General features: G+C 39.2%; 1 protein-coding gene across 4 annotated transcripts in view; it reads right to left on the reverse strand.

Moving 5' to 3' along the window:
• Window positions 1–93: 93 nt before the first annotated feature.
• Window positions 94–25,211, reverse strand: part of kiaa1109 (KIAA1109) — a 55,125-nt gene continuing 30,007 nt past the window's right edge. The window contains exons 47-86 of one of the 4 annotated variants that reach the window (XM_082154702.1): window positions 24,623–24,868; window positions 24,425–24,518; window positions 21,581–21,787; window positions 21,239–21,468; window positions 20,903–21,132; window positions 20,668–20,773; window positions 20,408–20,505; window positions 20,144–20,329; window positions 19,867–20,035; window positions 19,559–19,770; window positions 19,066–19,264; window positions 18,917–18,976; window positions 17,898–18,124; window positions 17,435–17,653; window positions 16,096–16,226; window positions 15,880–16,003; window positions 15,676–15,791; window positions 15,498–15,567; window positions 14,516–14,563; window positions 13,059–13,291; window positions 12,769–12,972; window positions 11,750–11,930; window positions 11,320–11,416; window positions 10,131–10,289; window positions 9,867–10,006; window positions 9,588–9,786; window positions 7,996–8,199; window positions 7,705–7,881; window positions 6,928–7,065; window positions 5,582–5,791; window positions 5,335–5,488; window positions 5,078–5,235; window positions 4,259–4,448; window positions 3,960–4,177; window positions 3,615–3,866; window positions 3,320–3,523; window positions 2,357–2,551; window positions 2,083–2,217; window positions 1,837–2,005; window positions 94–1,218 (exon numbers count right to left, since the gene is read on the reverse strand). In XM_082154702.1, the coding sequence (XP_082010828.1) occupies window positions 999–1,218; window positions 1,837–2,005; window positions 2,083–2,217; window positions 2,357–2,551; window positions 3,320–3,523; window positions 3,615–3,866; window positions 3,960–4,177; window positions 4,259–4,448; window positions 5,078–5,235; window positions 5,335–5,488; window positions 5,582–5,791; window positions 6,928–7,065; window positions 7,705–7,881; window positions 7,996–8,199; window positions 9,588–9,786; window positions 9,867–10,006; window positions 10,131–10,289; window positions 11,320–11,416; window positions 11,750–11,930; window positions 12,769–12,972; window positions 13,059–13,291; window positions 14,516–14,563; window positions 15,498–15,567; window positions 15,676–15,791; window positions 15,880–16,003; window positions 16,096–16,226; window positions 17,435–17,653; window positions 17,898–18,124; window positions 18,917–18,976; window positions 19,066–19,264; window positions 19,559–19,770; window positions 19,867–20,035; window positions 20,144–20,329; window positions 20,408–20,505; window positions 20,668–20,773; window positions 20,903–21,132; window positions 21,239–21,468; window positions 21,581–21,787; window positions 24,425–24,518; window positions 24,623–24,868 (6,809 nt within the window). In that variant the 3' untranslated portion in view covers window positions 94–998. Of the gene's footprint in view, window positions 1,219–1,836; window positions 2,006–2,082; window positions 2,218–2,356; window positions 2,552–3,319; window positions 3,524–3,614; window positions 3,867–3,959; window positions 4,178–4,258; window positions 4,449–5,077; window positions 5,236–5,334; window positions 5,489–5,581; window positions 5,792–6,927; window positions 7,066–7,704; window positions 7,882–7,995; window positions 8,200–9,587; window positions 9,787–9,866; window positions 10,007–10,130; window positions 10,290–11,226; window positions 11,417–11,725; window positions 11,931–12,768; window positions 12,973–13,058; window positions 13,292–14,515; window positions 14,564–15,497; window positions 15,568–15,675; window positions 15,792–15,879; window positions 16,004–16,095; window positions 16,227–17,434; window positions 17,654–17,897; window positions 18,125–18,916; window positions 18,977–19,065; window positions 19,265–19,558; window positions 19,771–19,866; window positions 20,036–20,143; window positions 20,330–20,407; window positions 20,506–20,667; window positions 20,774–20,902; window positions 21,133–21,238; window positions 21,469–21,580; window positions 21,788–24,424; window positions 24,519–24,622; window positions 24,869–25,211 lie in introns of all 4 variants that reach the window. The other 3 variants (XM_082154700.1, XM_082154699.1, XM_082154701.1) reach the window with 3 other exon arrangements.

Consider the following 25,211-nt stretch of genomic DNA (forward strand, 5'->3'; position numbering starts at 1 on the left):
CCATTACCATAGTAACGAATGAACAAAACTCATCTTAGTTTACAAATCAGTGAAGTATAATGCGTAAGAAAAAAAGGTCACGTACAAGTATCATTCATTTTAGTAGTAATGATTTTATTCAGTTAAGAAATCAGCACATTGAACATATTTACCTCTGTACATACAATGGTCTATTGCACTTATGAAAAAAAAAAAAAAAAGGAAAAACACTATCACCACAGGCCTAACATGGGTAACAGCTTATGCATTTAAGATATTTACATTTTGTTTGTCTATTTAAGTTAGAGCCTTGCTTTATAGGCCAGTTCACATTACACAGCACAATCTGAGGTTCTGATGTATTCACAGGAATATCTGAGGCATCTCCACTATATCATCCCTCAAAATGTGTTAATGAGGCATAAAATTTGGTCACTCTCAAAGGAATAATTAGGCATAGGGATGTTCACGCTTCCTCTGCTGGCTGAAAGAACACTTTACCACCCGGTCAGCGGTTACCTGTATTGTTTGCTCTTAAAATGTTAAATAAAACTACTTAAAAAGTCTGATTGGCAATATTCAGCAGTATATTCACCTCAAGAGAAAGAACACAGGATGCTTCTCGCTCCTCTGAACTCATGTAAACTGATTTCAAGAGCACACTCGTATACTGTAGCTTAAGATCACTGACTGTTAGTGTCAGCAACGTGTAAGTGCGTTTAATCCATGTTAAAAGTCCAAATGGCATTCAGCAGCAGCTATCCAATCTTTACTTGTTCTGAAAATTCAAATGTACAAAAAAAACAAAACACTTTCAGTCACCCAAGAGCTATAGCCATATGAACCAGGGCAAACATTAACGTTCACACAGTATAGCAATGGCTGTGATGCGTTTGTGAGTGCTGTACAGTAGTTTGCAATAAATCCAGTGGTTTCAGACAAGGTAAAAAAAAAAGAAATAAATTCACACAGATGGCTCCAGATAGCGGTAATGTATTAATACATTGAAGTGTCCGAGTTTAATGCTCATCTTTGTCTCTTTGACCTTTCTTCTCTTTCTCATCCTGCAATGCCGTGCCAAGTTTCTTAATGAGAACGGACAGAACTTTATCCAGAGGGTCCATCACTCCTCTCTGCAGCCACTTGGGAATCGTAGTCCTGGCATGGTGGAATCCCAGCTTCTGCAAAATGTAGTCCACCCCCACCGGATCGATCTTACGGCCCGTCCACGAGATCAACCTGAAACATTACACGTGTCAAACGACTTCATTGCAGACAATAATGTCACCTGTGCTAATGATGGTGAAATATGTACTTGTATGGAGTAAGCAAGTATACCACATTTACACATTAAAACACATGCAACCACCAGCCAATGTCCTAGCAATAACCCAGAACTCCCTAACAACTTCCTCGCTTCCACTCAGGAAAACTCTCTCACAATGATTCAGCAACAACCTAGTTAAGTGCTAGCACCTACTCAGAGCACCCTGACAACAGCCTAACAACTCCCTAGAAACCAGAACTCCCTAAAAACAGCATAGCAACCATCTAGCAACTACTTATGGTTGGTTGGTACAAGTTCGAACACCCTAGCAGCTCCCTACCATCTATTCAGAAAATGTTAACTACCACCTAGCAACACCCGAACAACCACTCAGATTCCCACAGCAACCAGCCAGAACACCTGCACAACTCCCTACCATCCAGTCAGAAAACCTTAACTACCACCTAGCAACACCCAAGCAACCACCCAGATACCCACAGCAACTGTCTATTAACATAAGTCTATTTGATTTGAGACATCAGAAAGGTCTGTGTGGAACATGAGTTGAGGTCGTGTGACCACAGTGTTACCGTAGTGTGGGCTCCAGATGCCATGTGTTGCAGAGGAACTCTCTCCAGTCCACTGTGGCGTAGTTCACCACCTCTTCATTTTCCTTCTTCTCTGATGACGCTTCATCCTGCTGCGCGGTGGGGCTCTTCTGACCAGGTCGAGATGCGAAGATGCGCGGGGCATAGAGAGCTGCAACACAAGCACATGCTCAGTGACAAAGGACATTTATGAAGAAAGGAACCCGAGTCTGGATTTCGTGATCTCACCTTTCTCCTTTTCTTTCAAGTATGCTGACACCAGGTCATGCAGGAACATGATGAGCTCTGCATCCATGGTGACACAGATGTGATCGGTGAACTCGGTGACCACACTGCACTCCACTTTAGGCTTACTGCCGGCATCTGCAACACAGCTCAGAGTCAGCGAGGTTTCATACTATACAAGCTTCACAAGTGTCTAGCAACCTTTGGAATAAACAATAGCAATGTAGCTGCCAGAGGCTACCAGAATATAAAAATCTGGCAGGTTATTAGTCCGTACCACTGAGAGAAGGTTCCTCTGGGTCTTGTACATGAATAGATTTGAACTCGAGTTGCATTTTGGGAAGGGCGAAGATGGTCTCGGTTTCGTGGTTGTAGCTGGAGGAGCCCCTGAAGCCGCTCAGAAGGCTGGAGCTCTTTGCTGCTGCGCCGCTTTCTGAGTTGTTTGCATCCACGTTACGCAACAAGTTCAGCTCTGACACAAGAAATGAGAGAATTGTTTCAAGGAAAATAAAAATATTCCATTTCAAGAACAGCAAATATGGTAATCATAAACATGTGTCTGCTGCTCAGCAAACAATGTGGCTTTACACTAGCTCTGTTCTAAAAGCTTAGTTAGCTGCCTATATAGACAAAAAAATTCTCTTTTCACACCATTGACGGAATTTTCCGTGATTTATGACAACGCTTCCCCAACATTGATGTAATTGATGTGTTTTCACTGTTATATGGTAGGGGGCGCTATTACCCAACTTCTGAAAGAGTACGGTTTGTAATCAGTGTAGAGAGAGTTGGTTGCCAGATTGCAAAGATTACCGGTAAGTTAAACTTCAGGCAGAAAATGTATTCTTTTAACAGAAAAGCTTTGATTAGGGGATTCAAACTATCAACAACTGCAAACATGAAAGCTTGTAGTAGACACCATAGGATGGTGAACAAAAAGTACTTACTGTTGATCTCCACTTCCTGCAAACTGGGGTGTATTAACTTATTTTTATTTTTTTTTTATTTTTTTTTTATAAATGTTTTTTTTGTTTGTTTTTTTGAAGCAGGAATAGTGTCTCTATTTCGTCGATATGATTTTGTGTGGCAGTAGTAGCTACACACTATATCACAGTCTTGTTTTTATTTAAATTTTTTTGCAATACCACCACCGGAATATTTACGATATTACAATATAGGCAAAAGACAGCAAGGCAGCTCATTAGGTTTGGAACAGAGCCATTGAGTGTGCAACATTTACCTTCGTTCCTCATGGCAGTGACATAGTTAAACCACTCTTTGACTGTAGCCACCCCATGCGGGGGGTTTTCATGACGACGGCGGGTAACCTTAGTGATGGTTGCCATTGGGCTCTCCAGAGCACCACAAGGCTTGGTTACCATGGTATTATGCCCAAGGTGAAAGTCAAGAGTTTGAACTATATATGTAGAATCATCACTGGAGCCTAGACAAAAAACACAACCTGTTAGTTGCAATTTATAAAAAGGCAAATGATGGATGAATGGAAGGACGAAAAAATAGCACTGTGTCTGTACCATCCTCCCAGATCTTTTGTGCCTCAGTCCAGAAGGCGATGTTTGGCTCTTCCAGGTGGAACAGCACCCAGGACTTGGAACGGAAGTTTGGCCCATGGAAACAAGCCAGAGTCATGTGGTTGCCATGGAGACTCATCGAGCCGCCCAGCTGCACAGCATCCTCTGGGAGAGGCATCTGGAAGAGGGAAATGTGACATCCAGCCACCATCTTCAACACACTGGGCCAGTGTCTGTGATGAGCTGCATCCATATCTGAGAGAAAAAGACATTTACGTTAGTCTTTAAAGTCATTTCATTAACAACAAAATTGTATTTCAAAAGTAAAACGGTCACAAGCACACTAACAGAGTTCAGCTGTTCCTTTGTCCATGTTGATGACCGGGGTTTTGGGAGGATTGTAGGGCACCGGGCCCCAGGTGGACAGGGCTCGCTTGCTGGTGTCAAACTGCTGTGTGAAGAACTCCTGCAACTTCATGCCGATCTTTATCAGGTCAGGGGTGGTGGAGCGGGAGATGATCACCTGGAATATGTCCCACTGCAGGTCTCCATGTACAAAGATCTCACTGGAGGAGATGCACATCAGAGAATGTTTGGTATGGTTGAGGTATTAGTTGAGAAGCTAGTATGATTGGCAGTTCTTATACCTTTTCTCAGAGAGACTGGCCTGAGTCGTGCAGAGGTTCACCTTCCACTCATCCTGTAGTTGCAGGTCAGCGTTACTGAAGATGCCCATTAATATGCTGGAGCCCATATAGTCCAGCCGGGCCTCTGTGGAGCCCATGGTGATCTGAATCTTATGACTGGGCTGCTGATTTGGATGTTCTGAAATATGGGCTAGAAGAACAATCAGTTATCAGAGGATGTGAAGAGGATGACCAGACAGCACAGTTCAGTGCCATACAGAAATGAATTTAAAAAGCCTTTTCGTTTGCAATTCCCCTCATGAATTTTAATTAAAGTAGAATTGAAATTAAATTAAATTCATACATGCTCTAAGTGCATTTAAAGTTGTGATAAAAAAAAAAGTAGCAACAGATTTATTTTCTTTTGTATGAACTACATCCGAGTGCAAAGGATCATTAAAAAAAACAGGGTGCAGGGGCGGTTCTAAAAATCAGTTGTTTCAATGGAGATCTGAGCAGTCGATTGTAAGAAAGGAAAATTCGTATTTAATTAATAAATAATGAATTGATACTAGTACATATATATTATTAAATTATACAAAAAATATTATTATATTATATTATTTAACTTGACATTAAATTAACTCATATTTTGATTAGCTCACATACAATATATTTTGATATATTGCGTTTTGATAGCCGTTGTATCTGGTTATTATAACACTATTAGAAATATGTCTGATAATTAGAGAAAAGAAGTATTCAGGAAAAACTGACATAACCAGTTTTTAAAGCGAGTACGTAATCTCTAAATAAATAAATAATTAAAAGTATACTTACAGACCATCTCCAGTGTGTTAACGTCAATGTTGCCACCCACCACTCCTCCTTTGGAATCCAGTTTGGAGCGACCCAGTCCGATAGACATGCTGATCTCACGATCTCTGTTACTTCCCACTGACAGACGGCCCTGACTCTTCAGCCCACTTGTTGTCCAACTGTTTAAACACAAACGTTCATAAATAGACATCAAACAGAGAGATATTAAGCATGTTAACAGCTGCTCTAATCAAATAGTTTCTGTAGGTCTCTCGTACGTATTGTTGCCCATGACATTGCTCATGTTCATCTGGACATTAAGCTGTTTAAGGTTGATGGCGAACACCACCAGAGTCTCCCATGGCGAACCCTGCTGTGCTGCTGCTGCCTTTCCGTTCCGAAACGACGGGATGGCGGTCTTTGTGACAGAGTCTGTAGAGACCCACACACAGACAATGGGTTAAATAGATAAGGATGGTAGAGCCACAAAGCTGCACATCATCAATCAGCAGCATGTGTGTGTACCTCTGCGCGGTGCTGAAGAGTCAGACACGCTCCGGGAACGTCCGGTGGCGGGTGATTTGAGGTGCGCGTGGTTTGGTGTGGCGTCAGTAAAGACAGAGGGGTGTTGAGTGGATTGGCCGTCCCACGTCCTCCAGTACGCTTTTCGGCTGGACTCAGGAGACAGGTGCTGTGCAATGCTCTCCACAGAATCTGGAGTGGCAGGACCTGAGGCTACAGCACATTTTACAGCAGTTATCATCAATGCTTTCCAGCATTCACCTGAAGATGCAAGATGACTGGGACAGGCGAGTAGGTATACATTACTGTTCAAAAGTTTGGACTCAGTTTTATTAAGATATTCAGGTGAAGTTTAATCACATATTTTCTGTAGTGATTCTTAAAGAGATAGTTCGTCCAAAAATGAAAATTCTGTCATCATTTACTGACCTATATCTTTGTGTTTTGAAGATTAACCAAAGGTTTTTGAGAGGTTTGAGAAGTTACAAAACTGGGAAGATCCAAAAAGGTCATAAATGCGTCCTAATACAAAATACATATGAATGGAGTGGTTGTGAAGAGTCTTGTGAAGAGATATGATTGCTTTATATGCTGAACAGATATAATTTAGGCTTTTATCATACCCACATTAAAACACACATACATAGAACGCACCACATATAGTAAACACGAAAGCTTGTGTGTGCGAGAAGCTGAGAACAAACCTCATTGTTCTTTCTGGGTGAAGTATCCCTTTAAACAGCTCAATACCTCTAACTTAGGTTCATCCAATCCTTTTGCCTTTTCCACTCTTTTTCTCTTATTTTCTAGTTTCAGATTTAGTTTTGTCTATTAAATTCTGCCTAAAAGGCATCTCTTCACTGCTGTAGATTGTGCACTGCTGTTTGACAGGTACGGTTCAATGAAGCTGCCAGCTGAGCACCAGTGAGGGGTCGCTTCCTTAAACTGCTTGTTGTTGTCCAGCAGGCATCTGTCATTGTTAAATCCTGTTTGCTTTCTTCTATCTAGACAGCAGTGCATGAAATAGCCTTCATCTCTCAAAAGAACAATAGACTGATAAAATGCGTGATACCAAAAATGGATTTCAGAAATGGAAGTTTACTTAATACTCCAGCAACTGAAAAACATTTTATTGTGATTGCCCCTTTTCAATTGATACAAATATATAAAAAAATATATATAAAAAGGATTTAACACACTATATAACATCTCAAAAATAATTTACTATGTTGCTGTTTTTGGTACTGAATTGTTGGTGACAGAAGCATCAATTTCTTCCAAAAACTTAATGGTGATTCCAAACTTTTGAACAGTTGTGTAATGTTGAGAGTATATACAGTATGTATAACCTGGTAAGTTAATGGTCTGGTCTCCTAGAAATAATCTCCTGGCAATGCTTCTGCGGTACCAAGCTCGTGGGAATGCAAGAATCTCACTCAAACGCCTCATGTCGTACTTGAAGGATGCAGAACCGATATCACACACCGCTAGAAGAAAGACACAAACACACAGTGTCACAACTGAAGGATTCCCTATTATTGCATTTTATTGTTATACACACTACATGTCAAAAGTTTGGGGTTGGTAAGACTCTTTCATGTTTTAGTTTTTTTGTTGTGAAAAGTATCTTATGCACAAAAATACAGTAAAAACAGTAATATTGTCAGTTATTATACATTTTAATATTTATTTTCTATTTTAATATATTATTTTAAAACGTAATTTATTCCAGTAATACAAAGCTGAATTTTCAGCATCATTACCCCTGTCTTCAGTGTCACATAATCTTTTAGAAATTATTCTAATATGCTGATTTGGGAATAAATAATAATGTATAATGTATAATAATGCAAGAAACACTTCCTATTATTAATCGATTTTGTGAACAGCATTTATTTGAAATGGAAACATTACAACATTACAAATGTATTTACTGTCACTTCTGATCAATGTAATGCCTTCTTGCTGAATAAAAATATCCATTTCTTTAAAAAAGACAAATTACTGACCCCAAACTTTTGAACAGTCATTAAACAGTAGTGTCATACAGCCGGAAAAGGCTTTAGTAAGGTGATACAATCAGACATCCTGAAGGATATCCCAGTTAGTCATTTTGAATTACTCACCTGAGATGTTGATAAGAGTGGTGTCCATCTTCCCACCCTTGCTAGCAACGGAAGTATCAATAAATGCTGGACATCCTGTACGTCTCATCCTGGAAAGACTGACTTTCACAAACTCCAAGTTGATGGAGAGAGAATCTTTCCTGCCCGTCACTGAAGAGGCCTCTTCGTCCACAGCTCCTGAAAGAACCAAAGTCATCTCCAGAATCTTATAATTATCTTTAGTATATACTTTTATTTTACTTATAAACCATCACAAGATTTCTGAGTAACGTCTTTGCAATGGGCTCTCACCCAGTGGTCCTGGTCCAGGCGGAAGGCCAGTAACTGCAGACTTCTGTTTGCCGGCTCCATAAGGATGAAACACATACAGTGAGAAGTCTGACATACAGGCAGTGAAACTCAGACCTGATGAGTTAATTGGTTGGCCTGTTAGATCTGATTGGCTGCTGTGGTGGCGACTCCGCCCCAGAGGACTGCCTAACCCAGTAGATGGACCTGAGGGATGGAAGAGGTAACAATGATTACCATTAGTCAACACACCCTTTAAAGGGGCTGTGTGTAAGAATTTTGACATCGCTTTTTTATTGCCGATGTGTTGTACAACGTTCGAACATTTCTACATTCATTTCATCTATGAAAGCCTATAGATGTATTTTAATGTGAAGGACTCGGGATGTTTTTGCCGGGAAAAACAAAAGGATGTGTTTACGTGAGCTCCAGGGAGCCTCTCAGTGTTGGGTGTAATGCATTACTAAGCAATTAATTTAAGTAATACATTTAAAGTCTAATGAATATTTATTTGAAGGAATTAAATGAGCAGTTTCATATCTCTCCTTGTACAGTTCAACTGGTCGAGGTTAATTTGAGATTTAGAAAGTTATTAGATTACTGTACTAATAACTCTCTCTAAAAAGTATTGCATTACTTGTTACGCCGTTGAAGATGTAATTCGTAGCTAGTAATTACTTTTTTAGAGTAACTTGCCTTACACAGGTTTAATAACACATGAAGCGAATGCTTAAACAAACCATGATAATGCCGAACTAACTAATCTGTACTACAGTCATGCAAAGAAAATTGATGAATTCAAACTAGTCTCACATAGCCAGATCTATACAGTCTATCAATAGTCTCAAATATACTTTATAACCAAACTATCATAATAGTGTAATTGTAATCACCTCATCTGTCAACCTGATGGCAGAGAATAGCAGAGTTCATGCAAACATATTCACATCGCAATGATCAGATGCTTTGTTAACTGCTGCCTTCTCACACCAGTCATTTCTGTTGTGCATTTATTTTGTTACCGAGGAAAACGAACAGCACATATTTGCGTATTCATCTAAACGTCGCTCTTAGCAGCGTGAATGGCGTCTTGATGTTCGTTAACAGTATATTCTTGCTAAGGTATTTCCAGGTTTTATTTCTAAGCAAAGAATGAGTATATATAAATCGCAAATATATATCGGTATATATCTATACATTTTTAAATGGTACTATATATCAAAATGGCATAAGAAAGAGATTTTCAGATCAGGACCCTCATGGTGAACTAGATGCTAATCTGATTGGTTGATTGGAATGTTGTTCCAGGATCAACAAAGATGTCAATCCTGGAACATCATTCCAATCAACCAATCAGATTTGAGAGACAAGTTTACAGTTTATGTCAAGTTTAGGCTTACAAACAGGGATAGGTGCTTCTACATCAGTGTTATTCACCTATCATTTCCCTCTGATTTTAGGGATACTTCTAGGTAGAGTTAGGTTTAGGGGTAGGGCTACATTTTTAGACAGGAATGTTGTTCCAGGATCAACAAAATATGTTGATACAGGAACATGTCTTACTTGGCAAGATAACGGTGACCGTACATTCATACCTTTGCTTCCAGGCACTCTGTTGGCATTGTGTACCGATGGAGGTGTGGAGGAAGGTGTGTGTTGGCCCTCTGACGGATGGGTGGCGCTGGTGGGCTCAAGTTCACCCCTATTGGATGAGAAAACGAGGTCCAGAGAGGGAAGTTTCAGCATGCACTCCACTCGAGACATGGGGAGACAACTGAACCGGATCTGAGATGGCTGAGGAACAAACACAATGAAATTAACAGACCGCTTTGAGATGGTCACTAATGAGTACAAATGGAGGAACGCTGGTATACCTGCACCCTGACATAAACTACCACATCCACAGGGAAGGAGGAGTATGAATTTCCAGCAGAAGACACAAGAGACACCTGAGACTCCTCCAAAGGATCCACAGAATCAAAGTGACCAACATCCTCCTCTGGAACATTGAGGGCTACACGAACACACACATATATATATTAATATCAGCATAAAGTATACACACAAAAACCTCACAGAATTGTGATTTTATCAAATGTTATTCAAGTGACAAATGATAAATCTGAAACCACACTTACTGTAGTTCCTGTCGACTGGTGTGATGGGAATTGTCTCCAGCGCTTTCTCCAGGAAGTCCAGCAGACATGGGCTGATGACCATTTCCTCTGGCAATGTCTGTAGGGCTACCCATGCATACAGCTTAGCCATCTTCACCCCTACACTCGGCTTACCTTTAGCTGCTCACACACACACATACATACACACACAAAGTTGAGAACAATCCTTCTTTGCTGCCAATTTATCATGCAATGAAAGCAAAAGATTCAGAGCAGGATGCAACCATTTGGCACCTAATTCAACTCCAGCATGCAAGTAATATGCATGAAGCACAACAGAGCAGCCAAAAAAAACTAAAATTGTTTAACACAAGCATAAAATGCAATTACTGTAATAGAAAATGATTTCAAATCAAACAAGGGCAATCAATAGCTAGCAATCAATGGATAGTAGTGTCTAGATATCATCAACTGCTTTCATTATATGGAAGAGAGAAGCTTGAACATCAACCTAAACTCAATTTTGTGTTGAGCTTGGAGCAACATGAGGCTGAGTAATGGCAAGATATTTGTATTTTTTCTGTGAATGTGTGATAGTGAGTGATGCTTGTTTACTTGATATTTATGTACATTTATTCATCTAGAAGATGCTCTTATCCAAAGTGACTATTGAGGTTATACTGCTATGCACTATATACCGTATTTTTTATCAAATAAATGCAGCCTTTATGAGCATAAGAGACTTCTTTAAAAATAAATAAAAATCTGACGTACTTCAAAATTTTGAACGGTAGTGTATATACGATGATTTATTTTTCAAGTTTTAGTTGCTGTCAGCAAAAAAATAAATAAAAAAAATTGTAAAATTGTTGCCAATAATATTATAATAACAACTAATAATGGGAGCTTGTCTCAAACCAAGCAATGTCACATCGGCATAAAAAACAACACAGAACCACAGCGGAAAAAAGATCCTGCCGAGTAGCAACTGTGAACACTGTTCCTAGATAGTCATGCGCTACAGTTGAGCTCAGAGCTGTGGGCTCCAGTGCAGAGATGAGGCTAAGCACATGCAGGAAGCCAACGGCAGAGGACGACAGATGAACAGAGTGTGTACCTGAAGGGAGAGGAGGGGGTGGGGGAGGGGGAGGAAGGAGTGTGTTTGTCTTTCCAGGGCCTGAGGCTGGTGGTGCGGGTGAGTCTCTCATACCATACAGTTTGGACTCTTTGGAAAGGGTTCTGGGAAGGGAAGATCCACGCGAGGCAATGGGTGACTCCGTCTTCAGCATTTTAGAGTTGTAATGTAGCTGTAAACAGACAGAGAGGGGAAAATGAGTGCTACAGTTAACCAATCATAAAAAGTGTACATTACTGCATTTATTTAGGTTTACTACTGTTTTACATTTGTAACATGTTTTATTGCAGCGGTTGAGCATTGTAACCCATCAGACACTTTGGTTTCATAAATCTAAGTGCAAATCAGATGCATTGAAATATATCTATAGGGCTATGAGTGTATTTGAGTGGGTTTTATGTGGTGGCACACCCAAAACTTAAGTCTCAGGTTGAAAAATTGTAGCTGAAATCCTTCTGTGTGCAATCGGCTTTACTTAAACCATATCATTAGATCCACTGCAGACCTTAACATCCACTCCAGGGATGTAGAAGACAGTGGTCTCAATGTCACTGGTCTTGCTCTGCAGAGAGGTAGGTACTCGCTTAGCATTCAGCAGATGAGAACTGGAGCCTAAACTGTGCTGCAGCTTTCGCTTCTTAGGAGGAGAGTCCTGATCCAGACTCCTCGAGCTCCGCTCACAACTCCTAAACAACAGAGAGACATTTCAGACACACAGAAACGCTTTACAACTCTGATCGAGATTAAATCCAGAAGAATAGAGCTCTGAATGGATGATGTTTTCTTGTAGGCCAAAACCTGGAAACGTGTTAGCATTTAAGCACTTACAGTTCCTAAAGTCAATGGGTTTTTTGGTTAAATGCGTGAAATAAGGTTGGGTAATTTAAACACAAGCTTAAGATATTTTCAAGATATTCTACGACATTAAAATTCACAAGGGGGTATTACTGATGTATTTTAAGCTTTTACTCGTCTTGAAAAAGGCAATTGCTGACAAGTGGCTAAATGAGGTTGTTAGGAACATAAAATCATCATGATTATCGTGATTATCGCATTTTCGTGGTTTGAAAAGTCATCCTGCCGAACAGGTAAACTCTTTCACATCCTCGTTGCTTTTACAACCACGCTATTGCAAACTATTCTAACTCAAAATCAATCTGAAAACGGCTTTTAAATAAACTCTGAAAAAGTTGTCGGAGGCCTTGCGATGGTAATGTTGATGTGGTGTAGTTTGTTTATATTTTTACTTCTGGTAATTGTATTTAAGCTTCAAAATTCATAAATGTAGTGTTTACTTGTAAAGATTATTATGATGAACAAAAAATGTCAATCTTTTGTTGGTCAAAAAGTTATCATCTGCAATAATCCAAAAGCCACTGAAAAAAATCCTATTGGGTTTTTGTTGAGGGAACCAGGATGACACTAATTTCCATGTTGTCCTACAAGAATGTCATTACTGCAGCGCTGCACTTAATTTTATTTTCAAAATGTGTGATGTGTGGGCATTTTGGGTTGTCTCTTTACCTCCTCACTGCGAGATCTTCATGCTCAGGTGGCTGGGTGCTGGGGTGCAGCACACACTTGCCGCTGTCAATCTCGACACGCACGTCCAGCTCAAAGTCAATGTTCCGTTCAGTGGGCGGAGCTAATCCTCCACGCTGAGGGGGTGTGTTGGGCCAGCGCTCGCTGAATAATGCAGAAAGTGCAGATGATTTCCTCTGAGAGCCCCTGAGAAACACAAATATATAGACCATCAGTTTAGGGAGCGTGTGATTGAGTTTGTCGAGTGTTTGCATGCGCTGTGTTTAACGCACCCTGGTCTGCGATAATAGCTGTGCGGCCTTTCCCTATCAAACTCGTCATCTTTGTCCGAGTCCTCTGATGAAGTCGAGGAGAGGTCGTCCCGCCGACTGTCATCAGGCTGGAAGGTATTGGTTGGTGAAAAGACTGCTGGTGTGCCAGGGGCACTGAACACTGAGCATGATGGGTAATGGACAGGATCATCAATGGTGACAGACAACAGGTCCACCTCTGTCTCCTCCGGGAACTTCAACAATCAGTGAAAGCCAACAGTCAGGAGATCTGTCTATGCATCTATCCATCTATTCATTCATTTCTCTTCTAAAGGATTTACGTCTCTTCAACTAAGCGAGTGTTGACATATCCAGGTCACATTTCACCAAAATATACCTAGTACATTCCCCTAGTATAGAATTTAAATTATCAGCCAATTTTTGGTCATCAAAATAATTACTGGATATTGGTATCGGACAGAATTTTAAGATCAGGGCATCTCGACATTTTACTTTTGAATTTGTAATTATCATTATACTCAATGGCGATTCTAATTGCTGCAATACAGAAATATGACTTATTACATACTATAACACAATAATACTTAACTGACTGTTGTGGAAATACTGTACCGATGCAAAAATGGTCCTAAAACTAGGCTTCATGTTACAATTTCTATTACTGACATATCTAAAAGCTCAATGGGCACTAAGCTATTCTATCGGGTCAATATATTAGATTAATGCTAATTTAAGTTTGCAACTTGATCTACCCTACAAAATAGAAATCCCTTTATCCAACTGCCTAACATTTACAAATCATCTCAATTAATCTATCTATCTATCTATCTATCTATCTATCTATCTATCTATCTATCTATCTATCTATCTATCTATCTATCTATCTATCTATCTATCTATCTATCCATCCATTCATTATTCTGTCCCTGTATCTGTTAATGTGCTCCAAACCTAAACTGGTCTGATTCTGACTCCTATTCAAACTGAATCTGTTGGCTGATAGCTCATAACCAGTGAGCACTTTGGAGAAAGCTTTTTCTTTTCCCAATTCATGCTTTCCACTAAGACCCAGCGGAGGAGAGAGGGATGAGACATAAGAAGATGAAAAGATGGACAGATGACAAGACATCATGAGCAATGCAATGAACTAAGATCAAGTTCTAGACATGCTGAGGAAACAAGAGCTGATTAGTTAATACAAACACAGCACAAGAGCAGCTTCAACATGTGGAGCGAGGGAGTGTGTGAATCAATGTGTGAGTAGAGAGATCAAGAGAAAATAAGAACACTTTCCAAACTAAGATCCAAAAAGGCTAACACCATTTGATTGAGAAAGATGATTTTTGATCGAGTTTTGAAAAGCAGTTTTGATTTAGCACAAGAAGATTTTCATGCAGAGATTCAGAGGTGATTTTAAGAATTTGATCTGATTTGATTTGATCATTTTTCTCTGGTACCTTAAATACAGAGCCAGCTGGACTGGGGATTAGGTTTGGGGTTTCCATCTTAAACACAAACAAACTTATGAAAAACCCATCCATAAATAAAACCGGTATACTGAGCTATACAGTACATGATCATACGTGTTCAGCATATTATGTGTATACTATACATGTGGCTTTTATAAAGTCAAGAGTGAAGTACTTGCAGGTGAAACTATAAAACCACTGAGTGTGACGTGTGTCTGTCCAAGTTCACAATCGTTATATTTAAAAAAAAATGTTTATGCTCACCAAATTGGTGATCAAAAAATGTATTACCAAAAATTCTGTAATATTTTAAAAAGTGAAAACTGTTTTGTATGCAAATTTGGTCCTCAAGAAACATTTCTATTATCAAAAGATGAAAACAGTTGAGCTTAATATTTCTGTGGAAACCATAATAAATGTTTTCAGGACTTGATGAATAGAAAGTTTAAAAAAAACAGCATTTATTTGAAATAGAACTGTTTTCTAACATTATAAATGTTTTTTTTACTTCAATTTAATGCATCCTTGCTGAAAAAAAGTATATTTTTTGAATGGTAGTGTATATCAAAAGCAAAGCTTTATTCAACTTTACAGCTTCGTTGACATGTAAACAATGAACATGAAGATGGAACATTAAGGTGCGTTCACGCCATGTCGTAATTACCACAACGATGGTAGAATTAGCAATTTTCTGAGAGCTACGACTCGTACCATGTGGCCGCTGTACCACCTGACCACTGCAGATTTAAGGTGTGTTCGATTTGAAGCGCCGCTGTTCAGATCGATCGCTATACGACATCAAAGAACCGCGAGAGCGATTCAAAAACAAACAAGCGCTTTTTTTACGGTAATTACGACATGGTGTGAATGCAGCATTAGAATGACGACAAAAAGATGAATAAAGCATTTCAAATAAACAAAGTCAGACATTTCAGAGTCAGACACACACAGATGTATGCATGCACACTACCGTGTCGATGTTGAAGGTAACCCTTGGTGCTGGAGATGATGCATCCACTTTGATATCGGGCAGGTCATCCCTTTAAAGAGACAAAATGAAAGAAAGTAAGGATTTGTAACTGAAAGACATTAACCCATCTGCAAATAACTGAGAGTGTTTGCACGTGTGAGTGTGAGTGAGTGTGTACCTGGGTCTATCCGACCTCTTCATTGCTGGTCTGCCTGTTGTTGAGATGCTCTTTGACCTGCTGTTGCTGTAGCTGGGCTTGTACCCTAAACCCCATTTATCTTTCAAAGATGCAGCCTAAACAAAGCATAACCATTTCATCTCTACCAGACTTACAGTGTATAATTAATAAGCAGTAATAAAGCTGAATCAAAGCGATTCTTACCCGCATGCTGGAGCGCCGCAGCTTCTTGCGCACATCTCGGCGGATATCATTGACAGCGACAGATTCCAACTGTTGGTAGCGCTGGATTTCCTGGTTAATAGTGCTTTCACTTGCACCCAGTTTCCTTAAAAAAAAAAAAAAGATTAATAGGGATTTATTTTAGGCAGAAGCCAATTAATTTAGGTATTTTAGTTCTTAATGTTAGGCTGACATTACTTGAGATCATCAATGACTTTGGCCTGCTCATTGAGTTCTCTAATGTCCACCAGGCGCTTGGAGAACTTTCGTCCACGAGCGTCGATTATCTGATTGCTCATAACTGCCTGCCTCCGCAGGTCAACGGACTCCTGTAAGAGGGAAACTACTGTCAATACAACACATTTAGATGCAAGACATACTTAGGGGTGGGCGGTATGACAAAATCACGGTATGAGCGATTCAGAAATGTTATACACCACTTTATATATTTTTTGACAAATATTTAAAGCATACATTTACACTTCTGTTCAAATGTTTGTTGTCTGTACGATTTTTAAATGTTTTTGAAAGAGGTCTCTTATTCGCACTAAGGCTGCATTTATTTGATAAAAAAAATGCAGTAAATACAGTAATATTGTGATGTATTATTACTACAGTTAGACAATATTAGATTTCTATTTTGAATAAATGCTGGTCTTTTAAACTTTTTATTCATCAAAGAATCCTGGAAAAAGTATCACAGGTTCTAAAAAAAAAACTGTAAAAAAATTAAGCAGCAGTTTCCAGCATTGATAATAAATCAGCATATTAGAATGATTTCTGAAGGATCATGTGACACTGAAGACTGGAGTAATGGCTGATGAAAAATCATCTTTGCATCACAGAAATAAATTATATTTTAAAGTATATTAAAATAGAATTTTAAATTGTACTAATATTTTTACAATATTAAAGTTTTTCTGTATTTTTGATCAAATAAATGCAGGCTTGATGAGCATAAGAAACTTCTTTAAAAAATAATAAATAGTAATGTTTCCAAACTTTTGATCGGTTCTGTACATTTACATATTAACATGAATGTTATATCATGACCTTCTGGCATATTTCAACAGTCGCACAGTTTTTTACCATCATTCTGCCCAGCCCTAGGCACAGTCATGCATAAGAATATTTTCCAAAATCACACAGAATATTAAACACTGTCAAAACAAGTGTGGATCATTGCAGACAAACAAAATCAAAACACCACCCCAAAAAAACTGATTACTGAAGCAAAGACAATTCATGAGAAATGCATCCTTTGGAAATGCGAAATGAGAAGATGTGACTGGCCACTCGTTTCTCATGGAAAGGAATCAGATGAGACTAAAAAGCAGCAGGAAACCGTATACTCCAGATTCGCTCAACATATTTCAGTTGCTCAAAACCAAGAGTTCAAGGCACAATTCATCAAGGTTTTGAGCAATTTGACTAATCTTAAAAGAACCTTTCACCCTGAGAGTAGGAACAATATGGAGAGAAAGGATGTGACAGAGAAACAGAGAGGATTAAAAAGCAAACTCTCTAATGTACATACACAGCCCCAGGACAGGGGTCTGGGATTTCTAGTTCGTTCTGCATTGGCTGAGGATGGCAGGCGAACACTTCTCGACTTTAGCCGAGTGATTGTGGATGATGGAGAAATATTACGACACTCAGAAGGTGAGAGGGGAGGGGGGCTGGGGCTAATGCCCAGAATGCTGTTCACCAGCCGCTTCCTGAACGAAAGTCTGGGGCTGAGATCACCTTCAGGACACTGCAAACATGGGCCGGTTTAAAACAAACACAGACACACACTACTACACAGACATTGAGACCAAATACAAAGAAGAAACTTCACATAGCGTGTTTTGAACACAAAAATGACATTAATATCCAAACAATAAAATAAAAGAAACAGACAATGTCAATTAAAAATAGAAAAATAGCCCCAAACACTTTACAATGACAATAAAGGTGAGCCAACAAATGTTAGTGACATAAAAAATGTGAGCTCTGACCATGTGTATGGGGGGAGACATGCCATCACTCTCGTCCTCGTCTGACAGGTCAGCCATGTTGACCGAGTTGAGGTCTGTGATGTCATCGGTGTCCTCTTCACCGGTCAGAGATGTGAGTGTGTTACCCAGAGCATTCAGACGCTTGCCGATGTTGGGATCCATGTGCACATCGATACCACACATCTTCCACAACACATTAAGGGTCCACGTCCCTGCGCTGCTGCTCTCTGGAGAATTGAATGGGTTTGTTATTGGATACAGACAAAAAGTCAAATATGAAGTCAGCATTAAATCAACATTGACAATGTTTACTTTCAAATGCATGGTCTTTATGTGGCCATTTTATCAATGTACACTCCCTTTCAAGAGATTGGGGTCAGTCAGTTTTTTTAAAGTATGTACGTAATTTTCCATCAGGTCTAAAATATAAACGCTTATAATAGGCGTTTAAAAGCCCGCTTTGGAAGAAATTGATGTAGTGACTCATTTAAATTGATCAATAAAAGTGACAGAATTTGCTTTGTAACATTATAAATGCTTATACTACATTATAGATTTTTTGCAATTTCTATTCATCAAAGAATTCTGAAATTGTTTTCACAAAAATATAAGGCAGCATTGTTTAACTGTTTTCAACATTGAAAAAAATATTAAGAAATGTTTCTTGAGCACCAAATCAGCATATTACAAGGATCATGTGACACTGAAGACTGGGGTAATTCTGCTGAAAATTCAGCTTTCTATCTCAAGAATATATATATGTTTTAAATATATTAAAATGTTATTTTAAATTGTAATAATATTTCATAATATTACTGTTTTACTGTATTTTTATCAAATAAATACAGCATTGGAGAGCATATGAGAGTTCTTTCAAAAACATTAAACAATTTTACCAACCCCAAACTTTTGAACAGCAGTGCATGCAAAAGTGTCCTTTTATCATTTTTATTGTTGATTTTTTTTTGTTTGTTGAATAGACCAAGTTAAATTAATTCAGAAGATCATTTCACACAAACCTGCAGAGGCCTGGCCTGTTGTTCTGGAGCAAACCTCATAAGTACCATCAGGGACAACACCTGAAAAGCCACATTGAGTCTTTGAAGAATCAGGGGAGCGTAATAGGGCCAAAAATAGATACAACACATTAACATTGAGTGTTACTCACAGGCATTCATGACCAGTTCTCCTCTGATCTCAGGTTTCCAGTCATCCCAGGTTGTCTCAAACCCCTCAGCAAATCGAATGCAAAAGTTTTTAAAATGTCCTTTGCTGACCAGAGACTCGGAGGAACAGGCTGTTATTAGCGTACTCTCGATGGTCAACACCAGTGCTGAGCCAGTGTCAAAATCAATACTGTGATTGGCCTAATGTACAATAGGAAACAGTAACAAACATTTAACTTCAATCATGCAAACAATTCATGTGCAAGAGTGTAATACAAGACAGGCAGTGCTTTTTACAGTTAAAGGCCAATCACAATTGGTTCACACTAATCTGGGTTGCGTATCTCAAAAGAATCGTAAGCTAAGTTGATCGTAGAGACCACTGGTGGCAATGGTTCTACGATCTACTTAGGCCTACGATGCTTTTGAGAAACACAGCCCTGATGAGTTTAAACATAAAAAGAATGATAAATAGATGCATAAGTGAGGATCCACCTGTGTAGAGTTGGTGATAGGTAGGCAGATGCCCAGGTCATTGACAGTGAGCTGTAGAAAGAGAGTGCTGAAGGCCTGGGCGCTGGTCTGCTGTATTGCTGGCAGTTTGTCTACCACTTCTTTTGTGGCCATATGAATGTCCGAGTTGAGAGCCAAGCGTTGTTCCTTCCAGTTATCATAGGCAGCCTTATAGTTCAGCCAGAACAGCACAGCTAAAAAAAAGACGACATACAAATACGCAATTACAAACCCCCAAAAATTCCCCAATGGACACACATGAAAAAAAAACAAGCTAAGTGTGGACTGACCTCTGTCAAATGCCACTGGTTGAGCAAAAACAATAGGACGGTTGAGGGTGATCAGGACGGCCTCTTTGTTAGAGCTGCCACTGATCTCCTCCTGCAGAGCATTGCGCAAACCGATTCGAGTGCGGAAGTACGCCACCTGGTGGAAATCTGACCCCGCCTCCTCATACACCTGCAAGAGAAAGTGTTATAACACTCTCATGCATCCACAAGAAAACTTTATATGACAATAATGAATAACAGAGCATGAAGAAACGCTCATTTCTATAACAGTGGCTACCTGATGTTTGACGATTTGCCCCAAAGCCAAGTTGAGATCCACTTGACATTTCCCAAAAAGCTTCAGGTAGTTACTTCCTGTGGGAGTAGTCTTGCACTGAACCCGATTGGACAGTTCAAGCTCAATCCAGCCCGTTTCAAAGCGTACCGCCCTCATTGAAGGAGTGGTGGCCGTCATTTGAATCCCCTGCAAAAGAGAAACATATTCAAAAAGTCTGCAGAATTAACCTTAACAAATAAATACATAATTTAAGGAAGTCCAAACCTTAAACGTCAGATTTAGAGAGTAAAGCAGGATTTTAGGTTTGTCGCCATCTGTTGACACATCGTGTTCATTCCACAGTGGGATTGGTTGTTCCCCTCCTACAGAAACACAAGCATTTCACACAGCTGGTCAAGTAAAAGAATCAACAACAACAAAAAATGCATAACAAAAACTAAAATAAATAATAAAAATGATATAAAATAAATTAAATAGATGGAAAAAGTTCTCCATTTATGCTACTTGTTCTTCAACACACATACCTGACACTTTCTGGATGACCTCATTGACCTCCTTCATGAAGACCTTTTGTAAGAAGACTAGGTGGTTGAGCAAATCTGTGGTCAAGTTGTGTTCGAAAGATCCAATCTAAAAATGAAGAAAAAAAATTCTAAAATGCTCTATTTCAACCATATGCATCCATCTGTAATGCTGGAACAAACTGATAATCAGGCACAGTATTTAGAACAAATTCTCATTGAAAGGTCAATGACACACCTCAGCTACACAGCGCAAGTAATTTCCCTGCAGATAGTTGCTGTATTCTGGGGCCCAGGCTGTGTCGCTGTGGCCCTCGTGCTCCTGTATAATGTACTGTCCTGACATGGTGACGGGAGGCAGATTTAGGCTGGCAGTGGGGGGCATGGCCGACACGTCCACAGGGGAAACCTTTGACTGGAAACACAGCTTATGATTGGGCAGTTCGAAAGTAAAACGCGTCTGAGCGCCTGTGAGAGGGAGACAGTAAAACGTTAATAATTTTTAATTGTTGCATCTGTGTTTTCCAGTGTGTTATGGAATAAATTAGCAATTCGCTTGTGGAATTGTGGGTACCAGTCATGCCATGGCTTTTCATGCGACCCATCTTGTATTCTGCTTTAAGAGAGGGCAATAGGGCTGCGCCAATAGTGATCCCATCGAGCATAGCGCTGAATTTCAACACGATTGGCTTCTTCTCCAGTCCCTCGGGCAGCTGAGGAAACTCACTGGCCTCCACTGGAGTTTGATTGACACTCACTTCAGAGGGCTGCGGAGTTGGCGTCTCTTCTCGGTTGGGAGGAGGGCTGATGAAAACAGGAAACCGATTTAAATTTAATATCGGCGACAAACAAAAGCCACATTTAATATCGGCGACAACAGGAGTTGTGAAAAGAAAGTGCCATAGGTTTGCCTCACATGTTGGAGGGCTGACGGATGAGGTCTGAAATCTGTTTTGAGAGCTGATGGGAGCTGCGGACCATCATGCTGTGCAGCGTTGCAGGATGTTGCGGGATGTTGATGAAGATAGCACCCACTTTAAATACTGCAGCATTATTGGTCTTCAGCCCACGCTGCGCACTATATAAAGCCTGGGACTTTGCGATGTTACACTTCACCACAGTCCTAATATACAAATACACACAAACAAAAGGAACTTACTCCAAATGCTCACTTTGAAATCACAGCTTGAACGTTACACCGAGCAGTCACATAAAACAATGTCTGTGAAATGTATAGACAGACTTTGGCAAAATGTACAAGTGAAATGTTCATGTGGCTGGAAACGAGGCCTTGTGGATATGGGAACTGCAACGAGAGAGAGATCTAGATGGATTAATAGAAAAGAGGAACGGGAGAGTTTCAGCCCCTGATAGCTTGACCTTGGACTGTCCATCTTATTCATACTGCACAGGAAAAAATAAATAAATAAAAAAAAATCACAAGATTGGCAAACACTTGCCAAAATGACAAGCTCCAATCAGATTGCCTGACAGATATGCAATTACATCCACCGGGCTGCTGCAATGAGCGCATTTGAGGAGGAACTAATCACTGGATTTGACAGCTTTTCCCAGGTTTGAAGCATCAAGTATTAAAAGATATTAAAAGACTTTTGTATGAGGCATATAGCAGCACATGAACTCAATTTCCACGAGCAAAACTTTATAATCGGTTTTCTGTTCTGAGTTCTGAGTTTGTGAAATACTCTCTACTTATTACATTTGGAAGAACAGGGTAAAACAATTCACATATTTTTGGTGAAACTGTTCTCAAAGACCTCCAAGCCAATCTATTATTATTGCATCACTGATTTCAGATAAAACTGCACTTAAACATCAAAAGTGTCAAATGTCAATAATGTAGCGATGTAGCAAAGTTAAAGCAACTTTCGGTTGCAAATGACCAACTAGGACCGTTGCGAAATCCGAGTTTCACCCTAACGTGAAATTTCCAGTCAAGTGAAGTTCTATTGAAATTACTGGATTCTTCCCCAAAAATTGACCAATCAATGGGATTATGAGCACATTAAGTGGGCAAATCTTGGTCAGAATAACCTGTGAAGTGGTCCAGACTTCATGCCGATAGTCAAAAGCCTTTCTCAGTGACACTAGGTAGTAGAAAACCATTTAAATAACCTACTGACAGCATTAATAAATATGATTTGAAAAATAGTGTTATGAGGATGTTATGATTTCACTGACCACTGTTTGAAGATACTATATCTGTGAAGCATTTATATGAGAGAGCTGTGGCGGGTTAGAGAGGGTATGAAATGTTATGAAAGTAAGAGTGAACACCATGTGTCATATGATTGACATATGGAAGGACTCTGATATCCAAATATTATGGAGATGTTATGAATGGTAATGGAGAAAAGGACAAGGTTACTGAGGAAACTTAGACATACAGGAACTCCTGCTTGGTTGTGCTGGTAGGTGAGGTTGGAAAATCCTCTAGTCTGCCAGCGAGAGAGGCAGAAAAAAATGGGGGGGAAAATGACAGATAGAGAGAACAGAGGAGAGTAGAGAGGAGGAAGATAGAAGAGGGGAAGTTATCCACAGAAAACATTTCAAAACTGTCACATATGCTGTGATAAATCTGTACTCTTAGAAATACATTTGAAAAAGAGACCATCAGAACAAAAACAGATCCAAGAATGACTTCAAACTATTTTAAAATATGACAATAGCAGAGAATATGCTAGGAATAAATTGCATTTAAAATCCAGATTCAGACGTTGCATTACAAAGGCTGCATGGCTGAAACTGGAAACGTATTTTACATTTCCTGAAGCTAAGGTGTTGTGGGTCGTTCCCAGGGTGCAGTTTAATTTTTTTTTAGTTTTTGATTGTTTTAAGCTTGTTGTCATGTGGTTGCTAGAAACATGGTCAACTCTCTATGACAATCTGGTCTATAAATACACTATTATTCAAGGTTTGGAATTAATAAAATACATTTATAGTTTACAGTATATAGCAAGCATCCATTTCTATTTCAAATTAATGCTTGATGCATGACAATAAATTATTAGAAAAAAAAACAAAAAATTCAGCTTTGCCATCATAGGGATAAATCACATTTTAAAATATTACTGTGTTACTGTATTTTGATAAACTAAATGCAGCCTTGGTGAGCATCAGAGATTTTTCATTCAAATCATAAAAACAATCTTACCGACCTCAAACTTTTTAACCGTAGTAACTTTGGTCCCTCATTCAGAGAAAGTATACGAGGTCCTGAATTTTGTATAATTTAGTAATTAGTCCGTAAGTTGATTTGTCAGACCGATCAAATAAACAGAACAAGAGATACGTTTACATTCTTCAGGAAAGTCAACCTGCCAGCAGCTTAAAGTGTATTGCATGTGAAACTGGAATTGGAAATAATTGTAGAAAGAAAAATAAGTTAAACTTTATTTCGATGGTCCACTTTTGACCTTCTACTAAATATGAGTAACTCTGCAACTACATATCAACTAACTCTCATTAGGGTATTAATAGACTGTTATCAAAATAAAGTGTTAGCAGATATTAAGCAGACAGTCATTAAGCAATATATTAAGCAATATTTTAATGACTGGTAATTGAAATGTAGTTGCAAAGTTACTTGTAGTTAGAAAAATGTCTGAAGTGGACCATCAAAATAAAGTGTCACCGAAAAATTACACTTCAAAGTAAATGGATTTATATAAAGGAGGACAATGATAACTGATAGAGAATTCAATAGGTCTTAAAGCCTGGTGTTAAGGGAACTACTGACTGTATATCTGGTGAGATTCCTTCCAGAAGCACAATGTTCACACATCCGATATGGGCCGAGGCACAGGTCTCAGTCATCTTCTGATGGAGAATGTCTACAGCAAGAGAACAGGAATTACAGGATATTTCATCTGCAAGGTTTTAGTTGGTGGATAAGATATTTTAATATTTTAAAGTGTGTGAATGCTGTTTGCATTACCCTTCATTTTCTCCTTTAAAGTAAAACTGCCATGTATTTTCTTAAGCTCTGCCTCCATGGTTAGTCCTCCAATGTCTGCTTCCAGATGTGTGCGGTTCACCATGCCAACGCCAAACACGATCAGCGTCACATGCTGGGGCTCAGAGCTTACCAAACTCCGCCTACGACCAAGCCGACTGGGCGGCGTCTCGCCCTCCGATTCAAACACCAATCGACAAGGAGGATCCGCAGGGCTCCTCCCACCCTCTGAATAGCAAAAATAAACAGTTGAATAGGCAAATTTGGCCAAAAGCAAAGATTATTATGCTGGCAGATATGTTTATACCAGTCAGATGCAACGTAAGATGCTAAAATAATTTTTTTTGCAACATGACATTATTTTTACGGCAATGTATGAGACAGTGTTTCCTCTCTCTAAATATCATTACCACAATATCTTTTTACCATAATGTATAATCAAATAATGACATATTTAAACTGTAAAGTATTTATACATCATGGTGCAATAATCTGCTGTAGTGTCTTTTAATATACATTTATTGTATTCACCAGGGATGACACTCATTACTGTATCACAGAACTGAACATT

The sequence above is a fragment of the Leuciscus leuciscus genome, assembly GCF_965113295.1.
Source record: "Leuciscus leuciscus genome assembly, chromosome: 22".
In the NCBI taxonomy this organism is placed as follows: Eukaryota; Metazoa; Chordata; class Actinopteri; order Cypriniformes; family Leuciscidae; genus Leuciscus; species Leuciscus leuciscus.